This window comes from Palaemon carinicauda, chromosome 2 (assembly GCF_036898095.1).
Source record: "Palaemon carinicauda isolate YSFRI2023 chromosome 2, ASM3689809v2, whole genome shotgun sequence".
Taxonomy (NCBI): Eukaryota; Metazoa; Arthropoda; class Malacostraca; order Decapoda; family Palaemonidae; genus Palaemon; species Palaemon carinicauda.
In genome coordinates this window covers 189374841-189387340 of record NC_090726.1, presented here as the reverse complement: position 1 = coordinate 189387340, position 12500 = coordinate 189374841, and the positions used below count along the sequence as shown (strand labels likewise).

General features: G+C 40.4%; 2 protein-coding genes across 2 annotated transcripts in view; one reads left to right on the top strand and one right to left on the bottom strand.

Moving 5' to 3' along the window:
- Positions 1-12500, top strand: part of LOC137622490 (junctional adhesion molecule 2A-like) — a 452367-nt gene that overhangs the window by 10574 nt on the left and 429293 nt on the right. The window lies entirely within an intron of this gene.
- LOC137621615 (TATA-binding protein-associated factor 2N-like) lies at positions 8532-11390 on the bottom strand. Its single transcript, XM_068352054.1, has one exon. The coding sequence runs from the start codon at positions 11388-11390 to the stop codon at positions 8532-8534; it is 2859 nt and encodes a 952-aa protein (XP_068208155.1).

Below are 12500 nucleotides of genomic sequence, written 5' to 3'. Positions count from 1 at the left end.
GGCGATAACATGCGGATGGTATAACACCCCAAAAGACAAGGGTCGTCCGTTCTCATGTCAACGTACTATATGAAATGCATCAAAAGCCACGGAAGGAAGCGTTGCCTTTCCTTTATTGCCCTTTCTGTCACCTAACTTCATCTTTCCATTATTGCCCTTTCTGTTGCCTAACTTCCTCTTTCCATTATTGCCCTTTCTGTTGCCTACCTTCCTCTTTCCATTATTGCCCTTTGTGTTGCCTACCTTCCTCTTTCCATTATTGTCCTTTCTGTTGCCTACTTTACTCTTTCCTTTATTGTCCTTTCTGTTGCCTACTTTACTCTTTCCCTTATTGGCCTTTCTGTTGCCTACCTTCCTCTTTCCTTTAATGTCCTTTCTGTTGCCTACTTTACTCTTTCCATTATTGGCCTCTCTGTTGCATACCTTCCTCTTTCCATTATTGCTCTTTCTGTTGCCTACATTCCTATTTCCATTATTGCCGTTTCTTTGTTGCCTACCTTCCTCTTTCCATTATTGCTCTTTCTGTTGCATACCTTCCTCTTTCCATTATTGCCCTTTCTGTTGTCAACCTTCCTCTTTCCATTATTGCCCTTTCTGTTGCCTACCTTACTCTTTCCTTTAATGTCCTTTCTGTTGCCTACTTTACTCTTTCCATTATTGGCCTCTCTGTTGCATACCTTCCTCTTTCCATTATTGCTCTTTCTGTTGCCTACATTCCTATTTCCATTATTGCCGTTTCTTTGTTGCCTACCTTCCTCTTTCCATTATTGCTCTTTCTGTTGCCTACCTTCCTCTTTCCATTATTGCCCTTTCTGTTGCCAACCTTCCTCTTTCCATTATTGCCCTTTCTGTTGCCTACCTTCCTCTTTCCATTATTGCTCTTTTTGTTGCCTACTTTCCTCTTTCCATTATTGCCTTTTCTGTTGCCTACCTTCCTCTTTCCATTATTGCTCTTTCTGTTGCCTACCTTCCTCTTTCCATTATTGCTCTTTCTGTTGCCTACCTTCCTCTATCCATTATTGCTCTTTCTGTTGCCTACATTCCTCTTTCCATTATTGCTCTTTTTGTTGCCTACCTTCCTCTTTCCATTATTGCTCTTTCTGTTGCCTACCTTCCTCTTTCCATTATTGCTCTTTTTGTTGCCTACCTTCCTCTTTCCATTATAGCTCTTTCTGTTGCCTACCTTCCTCTTTCCATTATTTCCCTTTCAACATGTTGCCTACATTCCTCTTTCCATTATTGCCCTTTAAACATGTTGCCTATCTTCCTCTTTCCATTATTGCCCTTTCTGTTGCTTACCATCCTCTTTCCATTATTGAACTTCGTGTTGCCTTACCTTCCTTTTCCATTATTGCCCTTTCTGTTGTCTTCCTTCCTCTTTCCATTATTGAACTTTGTGTTGCCTACCTTCCTCTTTCCATTATTGCCCTTTCTGTTGCCTACCTTCCTCTTTCCATTATTGCCCTTTGTGTTGCCTATATTCCTCTTTCCATAATTGCCCTTTCTGTTGAATACCATCCTCTTTCCATTATTGAACTTTGTGTTGCCTACCTTCCTCTTTCCATTATTGCCCTTTCTTTGTTGCCTACCTTCCTCTTTCCATTACTGCTCTTTCTGTTGCCTACCTTCCTCTTTCCATTATTGCTCTTTCTGTTGCCTACCTTCCTATTTCCATTACTGACCTTTCTGTTGCCTACCTCCCTCTTTCAATTATTGCCCTTTCTGTTGACTACCTTCCTCTTTCCATTGTTGCCCTTTCTGTTGCCTACCTTCCTCTTTCCATTATTGCCCTTTCTTTTGCCTACCTTCCTCTTTCCATTATAGCCCTTTCTGTTGCCTACCTGCCTCTTTCCATTAATGTCCTTTCTGTTGACTACCTTCCTTCTTTCTGTTGCCTACCTTCCTCTTTCCTTTATTGTCCTTTCTGTTGCCTACTTTACTCTTTTCATTATTGGCCTTTCTGTTGCCTACCTTCCTCTTTCTATTATTGCTCTTTCTGTTTCCTACCTTCCTTTTTCCATTATTGTCATTTCTGTTGCCTACTTTACTCTTTCCAATATTGCTATTTCTTTTGCCTACCTTCCTCTTTCCATTATTGCTCTTTCTGTTGCCTACCTTCCTCTATCTATTATTGCTCTTTCTGTTGCCTACATTCCTCTTTCCATTATTGCTCTTTTTGTTGCCTACCTTCCTCTTTCCATTATTGCTCTTTCTGTTGCCTACCTTCCTCTTTCCATTATTGCTCTTTCTGTTGCCTACCTTCCTCTTTCCATTATTGCTCTTTTTGTTGCCTACCTTCCTCTTTCCATTATAGCTCTTTCTGTTGCCTACCTTCCTCTTTCCATTATTTCCCTTTCAACATGTAGCCTACATTCCTCTTTCCATTATTGCCCTTTAAACATGTTGCCTATCTTCCTCTTTCCATTATTGCCCTTTCTGTTGCTTACTATCCTCTTTCCATTATTGAACTTCGTGTTGCCTACCTTCCTTTTCCATTATTGCCCTTTCTGTTGCCTTCCTTCCTCTTTCCATTATTGAACTTTCTGTTGCCTACCTTCCTCTTTCCATTATTGCCCTTTCTGTTGCCTACCTTCCTCTTTCCATTATTGCCCTTTGTGTTGCCTATATTCCTCTTTCCATAATTGCCCTTTCTGTTGAATACCATCCTCTTTCCATTATTGAACTTTGTGTTGCCTACCTTCCTCTTTCCATTATTGCCCTTTCTTTGTTGCCTACCTTCCTCTTTCCATTACTGCTCTTTCTGTTGCCTACCTTCCTCTTTCCATTATTGCTCTTTCTGTTGCCTACCTTCCTATTTCCATTACTGACCTTTCTGTTGCCTACCTTCCTCTTTCCATTATTGCCCTTTCTTTTGCCTACCTTCCTCTTTCCATTATTGCCCTTTCTGTTGCCTACCTGCCTCTTTCCATTAATGTCCTTTCTGTTGACTACCTTCCTTCTTTCTGTTGCCTACCTTCCTCTTTCCTTTATTGTCTTTTCTGTTGCCTACTTTACTCTTTCCATTATTGCTCTTTCTGTTTCCTACCTTCCTTTTTCCATTATTGTCATTTCTGTTGCCTACTTTACTCTTTCCAATATTGCTATTTCTTTTGCCTACCTTCCTCTTTCCATTATTGCCCTTTCGGTTGAGTACCTGCCTCTTTATATTAATGTGCTTTCTGTTGACTACCTTCCTCCTTTCTGTTGCCTACCTTCCTCTTTCCTTTATTGTCCTTTCTATTGCCTACCTTCCTCTTTCCATTATTGGTCTTTCTGTTTCCTAGCTTCCTTTTTCCATTATTGGCCTTTCTGTTGCCTACTTTTCTCTTTCCATCATTACCCTTTCTGTTGTCTAACTTCCTCTTTCCATTATTGCTCTTTCTGTTGCCTACCTTCCTATTTCCATTATTGCCCTTTGTGTTGCCTACCTTCCTCTTTCCATTATTGTTCTTTCTGTTGCCTACTTTACTCTTTCCTTTATTGTCCTTTCTGTTGCCTACTTTACTCTTTCCCTTATTGGCCTTTCTGTTGCCTACCTTCCTCTTTCCTTTAATGTCCTTTCTGTTGCCTACTTTACTCTTTCCATTATTGGCCTCTCTGTTGCATACCTTCCTCTTTCCATTATTACCCTTTCTGTTGCCTACCTTCCTCTTTCCATTATTACCCTTTCTGTTGCCTACCTTCCTCTTTCCATTATTGTTCTTTCTGTTGCCTACCTTCCTGTTTACATTATTGAACTTTCTATTGCCTACCTTCCTCTTTCCATTATTGCCCTTTCTGTTGCCTACCTTCCTCTTTCCATTATTACCCTTTCTGTTGCCTACCTTCCTCTTTCCATTATTGCCCTTTCTGTTGCTTACCTTCCTCTTTCCATTATTGCCCTTTCAGTTGCCTACCTTCTTCTTTCCATTATTGCCCTTTCTGTTGTCTACCTTCCTCTTTCCTTTAATGTCCCTTTTGTTGCCTACCTTCCTCTTTCCATTATTGCCATTTCTGTTGCCTACTTTACTCTTTCCATTATTGCGTTTTCTGTTGCCTACCTTCCTCTTTCCATTATTGCCATTTCTGTTGCCTACCTTCCTCTTTCCATTATTGCCCTTTCTGTTACTTACCTTCCTCTTTCCATTATTGCCCTTTCTGTTGCCTACCTTCTTCTTTCCATTATTGCCCTTTCTGTTGTCTACCTTCCTCTTTCCTTTAATGTCCCTTTTGTTGCCTACCTTCCTCTTTCCATTATTGCCATTTCTGTTGCCTACTTTACTCTTTCCATTATTGCGTTTTCTGTTGCCTACCTTCCTCTTTCCATTATTGCCATTTCTGTTGCTTACCTTCCTCTTTCCATTATTGCCCTTTCTGTTGCTTACCTTCCTCTTTCCATTATTGCCCTTTCTGTTGCCTACCTTCTTCTTTCCATTATTGCCCTTTCTGTTGTCTACCTTCCTCTTTCCTTTAATGTCCCTTTTGTTGCCTAACTTCCTCTTTCCATTATTGCCATTTCTGTTGCCTACCTTCTTCTTTCCATTATTGCCCTTTCTGTTGTCTACCTTCCTCTTTCCTTTAATGTCCTTTCTGTTGCCTACCTTCCTCTTTCCTTTAATGTCCTTTCTGTTGCCTACCTTCCTCTTTTCATTATTGCCATTTCTGTTGCCTACCTTCCTCTTTCCATGATTGCCCTTTCTGTTGCCTACCTTCCTCTTTTCATTATTGCTCTTTCTGTTGCCTACCTTCCTCATTCCATTATTGCCCTTTCTGTTACCTACCTTCCTCTCTCCATTATTGTCCTTTCTGTTGCCTACCTTCCTCTTTCCTTTATTGCCCTTTCTGTTGCCTACCTTCCTCTTTCCATTATTGCCTTTTCTGTTGCCTACCTTCCTCTTTCCATTATTGCCCTTTCTGTTGCCTACCTTCTTCTTTCCATTATTGCCCTTTATGTTGCCTACCTTCCTCTTTCCATTATTGTCCTTTTTGTTGCCTACCTTCCTCTTTTCATTATTGCCCTTTCTGTTGCCTACCTTCCTCTTTTCATTATTGCCATTTCTGTTGCCTACCTTCCTCTTTCCATTATTGTCCTTTTTGTTGCCTACCTTCCTCTTTTCATTATTGCCCTTTCTGTTGCCTACCTTCCTCTTTCCTTTATTGTCCTTTCTGTTGCCTACCTTCCTCTTTCCATTATTGCCATTTCTGTTTCTTACCCTCCTCTTTCCATTATTGCCCTTTCTTTTGCCTACATTCCTATTTCCATTATTGCCGTTTCTTTGTTGCCTACCTTCCTCATTCCATTATTGCCCATTCTGTTACCTACCTTCCTCTCTCCATTATTGTCCTTTCTGTTGCCTACCTTCCTCTTTCCTTTATTGCCCTTTCTGTTGCCTACCTTCCTCTTTCCATTATTGCCTTTTCTGTTGCCTACCTTCCTCTTTCCATTATTGCCATTTCTGCTTCTACCTTCCTCTTTCCATTATTGCCCTTTCTTTTCCCTACATCCTCTTTCCATTATTGCCCTTTCTATTGCCTACTTTCTTCTTTCCATTATTGGCGTTTCTGTTGCCTACCTTCCTCTTTCCATTATTGCCCTTTATGTTACCTACCTTCCTCTTTCCATTATTGCGTTTTCTGTTGCCTACCTTCTTCTTCCCATTATTGCCCTTCCTGTTGCCTACCTTCCTCTTTCCATTATTGCCCTTTCTGTTGCCTACCTTCCTCTTTCCATTATTGCCCTTTCTGTTGCCTACCTTCCTCTTTCCATTATTGCCCTTTATGTTACCTACCTTCCTCTTTCCATTATTGCGTTTTCTGTTGCCTACCTTCTTCTTCCCATTATTGCCCTTCCTGTTGCCTACCTTCCTCTTTCCATTATTGCCCTTCCTGTTGCCTACCTTCCTCTTTCCATTATTGCCCTTTCTGTTGCCTACCTTCCTCTGCAATCCCTTCTGGTGTCATACAAATCGTTTATTTGATTGCACGCCAAAAAGCCATTTCGAATTTTGCCAATATATTTCACCACTCAAACAATCAAGCAGTTTTAAGGCAAATGCATTAGCAGTTTTAAATGTTATGGAATATTTTCTGCAAATTCAATTAATGATTTATTAATCTGATTATACCAAACAGCTCAAACAGTATTCGGAAATATATATTCACATGTTTATGGTTTCACTATATCATTAACGAACGTTGGCTGATGCCATTTTATTGGCATCGCTGAAAACAAAAATGTCAGACGAATAAAATCGTCTGTGAATAAAGGGAAAGAAAGAATGGGAGAGAATAAAAGAGAATAAAAGAAGGGAAAAGGAAGGAGGGAGAAAGTATGAGTGTACAGCGAGGTCTTCCATCAAGGGTGAGATTGGAAGTCAAGTGAAACATAAGTGAATGATTTTTATCTCCCCTAACGAAGTTGGAAGGAGGTTATGGTTTGCCTCCAGTTTGTGTGTGTCTGTGTTTGTATGTTTGTTTGTGAACTGCTTCCTGGCCACAATTTTAATCGTAGAGTGATAAAACTTGTTTTAGATCTTATTTCAATAAGTAAGATGAAAAATATACAGTACACACATACACACACACACACACACATATATATATATATATATATATATATATATATATATATATATATATATCGATAGATAGATAGATAGATCTGATGGTACAGATAGTAAAGAAAATATTAAAAAAAAATGGCCGAGGATGATACAATTGGAGGATGTTGTATATCATAATTAATACTGATAGATAAGATCAGACCTTTGCAAATGAAAATGAAGCAATGCTGGTGATTTTTATTGCAAATATATATGGGGGACAAAAGTATAGGGAGGTAAAAAATATTTGCAATGACATTCACATACAGAGACCAGTATGTACAAAATCTGTGAGAGTACCAGTGTAGGGGAGCCATGCAAACATTTGAATAGAAATGCGTATGCCATCAAGCTTCAAAGTCTAGTTAGAACTATCCCCAGTACAAAAACTCTGACGCAAAATGAAAATTGAATAAAAACAAATGGCTTAAACGGAAAAAGTCTGTAAGGAACCAGCCACTCGTCCGTCTGACTAATACAAAGGCGTGAGGTGATAGCATGCGGATGGCGTAACACCCAAAAGACAAGGGTCGTCTGTTCTCATGTCAACGTACCACATGAAAAGCATCAAAGGCCATGGAAGGAAAGGTTGCCTTTCCATTACTGTCCTTTGTGCTGCCTACCTTACTCTTTCCATTATTGCCCTTTCTATTGCCTACCTTCCTCTTTCTATTATTGCCCTATCTGTTGTCTATCTTCCTCTTTTCATTGTTGCCCTTTCTGTTGCCTACTTTCATTATTGCCCTTTCTGTTGGCTACCTTCCTCTGCAATCCCTTCTGGTGTCATAGAAATTGTCCATCTGATTGCACGCCAAAAAGCCATTTCGAATTTTGCTAATATATTTCGCCACTCAAACAATCAAGCAGTTTTAAAGCAAATGCATTAGCAGTAGTAATTGTTATGGAATATTTTATACAAATTCAATTAATGATTTATTAATCTGATTATACCAAACAGCTCAAACAGTATTCGGAAATATATATTCACATGTTTATGGCTTCACTATATCATTACCGAGCGTTGGCTGAGGCCATTTTATTGGCATCGCTGAAAACAAAAATGTCAGACGAATAAAATCGTCTGTGAATAAAGGGAGGGAAAGAATGGGAAAGAAAAAAAGAGAATAAAAACGGGAAAAAGAAGGGGAGAAAGTATGAATGTACAGCGAGGTCTTCCATCAAGGTGAGACTGGAAGTCAAGTGAAACCTATGTGAATGATTTTTACCTCAGCTAACGAGGCTGGAAGGAGGTTATGTTTTACCGCCTGTTTAGGTGTGTAAATGTGTGTGTTTGTTTGTTTGTGAACAGCTTCCTGGCCACAATTTTAATCGTAGAATAATAAACGACGTTTTAAACGTTATTTCAATAAGATACATAAAAATTATACAGTATATATATAGACACACAAACACACACACACACACACACACACACACATATATATATATATATATATATATATATATATATATATATATATTAAAGAAGATGTTACTATATAAAATGACCAAGCTGGGTACTATCGGAGGATGCTTTAAATCATCGTCAATATTAGTAGGTGAGATCCGATATTTGCAAATGAACATAAAGCAACGCTAGGAATTGGTATTCCAAATATATATTTGAGACAAAAGCACAGGGAGGCAAAAATATTTGCTATTGCATTTATATATGGATACCAGTATGTACAAAATCTGTGAGAGTACCAAGGTAATGGAGCCACGCAAATATTTGAATAGAAATGCATATGCCTTCAAACTTCAAAGGCTAGTTAGAAACATCTCCTGTACAAAAACTCTGATGCAAAACAAGAATTGAATTAAAACAAATGACTTAAAAGGAAAGTCTGCAAGGACCCAGCAACTCGTCCGTCAGACTGATACAAACGCGAGTGGCGATAACATGCGGATGGCGTAACACCCAAAAGACAAGGGTCGTCCGTTCTCATGTCAACGCACCATATTAAACGCATCAAAAGCCAAGGAAGGAAGCGTTGCCTTTCCATTATTGCTCCTTCTGTCGCCTACCTTCCTCTTTCCATTATTGCCCTTTCTGTCGCCTACCTTCCTCTTTCCATAATTGCCGTTTCTGTCGCCTACCTTCCTCTTTCCATTATTGCCCTTTCTGTCGCCTACCTTCCTCTTTCCATAATTGCCGTTTCTGTCGCCTACCTTCCTCTTTCCATTATTGCCCTTTCTGTCGCCTACCTTCCTCTTTCCATAATTGCCGTTTCTGTCGCCTACCTTCCTCTTTCCATTATTGCCCTTTCTGTCGCCTACCTTCCTCTTTCCATAATTGCCGTTTCTGTAGCCTACCTTCCTCTTTCCATTATTGCCCTTTCTGTCGCCTACCTTTCTCTTTCCATTATTGCCCTTTCTGTCGCCTACCTTCCTCTTTCCATAATTGCCGTTTCTGTCGCCTACCTTCCTCTTTCCATTATTGCCCTTTCTGTCGCCTACCTTCCTCTTTCCATAATTGCCGTTTCTGTAGCCTACCTTCCTCTTTCCATTATTGCCCTTTCTGTCGCCTACCTTTCTCTTTCCATTATTGCCCTTTCTGTCGCCTACCTTCCTCTTTCCATAATTGCCGTTTCTGTCGCCTACCTTCCTCTTTCCATTATTGCCCTTTCTGTCGCCTACCTTTCTCTTTCCATTATTGCCCTTTCTGTCGCTTACCTTCCTCTTTCCATAATTGCCGTTTCTGTCGCCTACCTTCCTCTTTCCATTATTGCCCTTTCTGTCGCCTACCTTTCTCTTTCCATTATTGCCCTTTCTGTCGCCTACCTTCCTCTTTCCATAATTGCCGTTTCTGTCGCCTACCTTTCTCTTTCCATTATTGCCCTTTCTGTCGCCTACCTTCCTCTTTCCATAATTGCCGTTTCTGTCGCCTACCTTCCTCTTTCCATTATTGCCCTTTCTGTCGCCTACCTTCCTCTTTCCATTATTGCCCTTTCTGTCGCCTACCTTTCTCTTTCCATTATTGCCCTTTCTGTCGCCTACCTTCCTCTTTCCATAATTGCCGTTTCTGTCGCCTACCTTCCTCTTTCCATTATTGCCCTTTCTGTCGCCTACCTTTCTCTTTCCATTATTGCCCTTTCTGTCGCCTACCTTCCTCTTTCCATAATTGCCGTTTCTGTAGCCTACCTTCCTCTTTCCATTATTGCCCTTTCTGTCGCCTACCTTTCTCTTTCCATTATTGCCCTTTCTGTCGCCTACCTTCCTCTTTCCATAATTGCCGTTTCTGTCGCCTACCTTCCTCTTTCCATTATTGCCCTTTCTGTCGCCTACCTTCCTCTTTCCATAATTGCCGTTTCTGTAGCCTACTTTCCTCTTTCCATTATTGCCCTTTCTGTCGCCTACCTTCCTCTTTCCATAATTGCCGTTTCTGTCGCCTACCTTCCTCTTTCCATTATTGCCCTTTCTGTCGCCTACCTTCCTCTTTCCATAATTGCCGTTTCTGTAGCCTACCTTCCTCTTTCCATTATTGCCCTTTCTGTCGCCTACCTTTCTCTTTCCATTATTGCCCTTTCTGTCGCCTACCTTCCTCTTTCCATAATTGCCGTTTCTGTCGCCTACCTTCCTCTTTCCATTATTGCCCTTTCTGTCGCCTACCTTCCTCTTTCCATAATTGCCGTTTCTGTAGCCTACCTTCCTCTTTCCATTATTGCCCTTTCTGTCGCCTACCTTTCTCTTTCCATTATTGCCCTTTCTGTCGCCTACCTTCCTCTTTCCATAATTGCCGTTTCTGTCGCCTACCTTCCTCTTTCCATTATTGCCCTTTCTGTCGCCTACCTTCCTCTTTCCATAATTGCCGTTTCTGTAGCCTACCTTCCTCTTTCCATTATTGCCCTTTCTGTCGCCTACCTTTCTCTTTCCATTATTGCCCTTTCTGTCGCCTACCTTCCTCTTTCCATAATTGCCGTTTCTGTCGCCTACCTTCCTCTTTCCATTATTGCCTTTTCTGTCGCCTACCTTCCTCTTTCCATAATTGCCGTTTCTGTAGCCTACCTTCCTCTTTCCATTATTGCCCTTTCTGTCGCCTACCTTTCTCTTTCCATTATTGCCCTTTCTGTCGCCTACCTTCCTCTTTCCATAATTGCCGTTTCTGTAGCCTACCTTCCTCTTTCCATTATTGCCCTTTCTGTCGCCTACCTTCCTCTTTCCATTATTGCCCTTTCTGTCGCCTACCTTCCTCTTTCCATAATTGCCGTTTCTGTAGCCTACCTTCCTCTTTCCATTATTGCCCTTTCTGTCGCCTACCTTTCTCTTTCCATTATTGCCCTTTCTGTCGCCTACCTTCCTCTTTCCATAATTGCCGTTTCTGTAGCCTACCTTCCTCTTTCCATTATTGCCCTTTCTGTCGCCTACCTTCCTCTTTCCATTATTGCCCTTTCTGTCGCCTACCTTCCTCTTTCCATAATTGCCGTTTCTGTAGCCTACCTTCCTCTTTCCATTATTGCCCTTTCTGTCGCCTACCTTTCTCTTTCCATTATTGCCCTTTCTGTCGCCTACCTTCCTCTTTCCATAATTGCCGTTTCTGTAGCCTACCTTCCTCTTTCCAATATTGCCCTTTCTGTCGCCTACCTTCCTCTTTCCATTATTGCCCTTTCTGTCGCCTACCTTCCTCTTTCCATAATTGCCGTTTCTGTAGCCTACCTTCCTCTTTCCATTATTGCCCTTTCTGTCGCCTACCTTCCTCTTTCCATTATTGCCCTTTCTGTCGCCTACCTTCCTCTTTCCATAATTGCCGTTTCTGTAGCCTACCTTCCTCTTTCCATTATTGCCCTTTCTGTCGCCTACCTTCCGCATTCCATTATTGCGCTTTCTGTCGCCTACCTTTCTCTTTCCCTTATTGCCATTTCTGTCGCCTACCTTCCTCTCCAATCCCTTCTGGCGTCATACAAATCATTCATTTGATTGCACGCCAAAAAGCCATTTAGAATTTAGCTAATATATTTCGTCACTCAAAACAATCAAGCAGTTTTAAGGCAAATGCATTAGCAGTTTTAAATGTTATGGGATATTTTCTGCAAATTCAATTAATGATTTATTAATCTGATTATATCAAGCAGCTCAAACAGTTTTCGTAAATATATATTCACATGTTTATGGTTTCACTATATCATTACCGAGCGTTGGCTGATGCCATTTTATTGGCATCGCTGAAAACGAAAAATGTCAGACGAATAAAATCGTCTGTGAATAAAGGGAGGGAAAGAATAAAAGAGAATAAAAGAAGGGAAAAGGAAGGGTGAGAAAGTATGAGTGTACAGCGAGGTCCTCCATCAAGGTGAGATTGGAAGTCAAGTGAAACCTAAGTGAATGATTTTTATCTCTGCCAAAGTAGTTGGAAGGAGGTTATGTTTTGCCTCCTCTTTGTGTGTGTCTGTGTCAACAGCTTCTTGGCCAAAATTTTAATCGTAGAGTAATAAAACTTGTTTTAGATCTTATTTCAATAAGTTATATAAAAAATATACAGTACATATACAGTATATACATACAAACACACACACATACATATATATAAAAGAAAGAAAGAAAGAGAGAGAGAGAGAGAGAGAGAGAGAGAGAGAGAGATCTGATGGTACGGATAGTGAAGAAGATATTAAAATAAAAATGACCAAGCCGAATACTATCCGAGGATGTTGTATATCAAAATCAATATTAATAGATAAGACCACACCTTTGCAAATGACCATGAAGCAATACTGGAAATTTTAAATATGAATGGGGGAGAAAAGTGCAAGAAGGCAAAAATATTTGCAATGACATTTACATACGAATACGAGCATATACAAAATCTGTGAGTACCAATGTAAGGGAACCGTGCATATGTTTAAATAAAAATGCGTATACCTTAAAGCTTCAAAGGTTAGCTAAAACAGTCCCCAGTACAAAAACTCTGACGCAAAACAAGAA

Excerpts from the sequence above, each read along its gene's own strand:
- LOC137621615 (XM_068352054.1), bottom strand. The coding sequence starts at position 11,390 with ATGCGGAAGGTAGGCGACAGAAAGGGCAATAATGGAAAGAGGAAGGTA.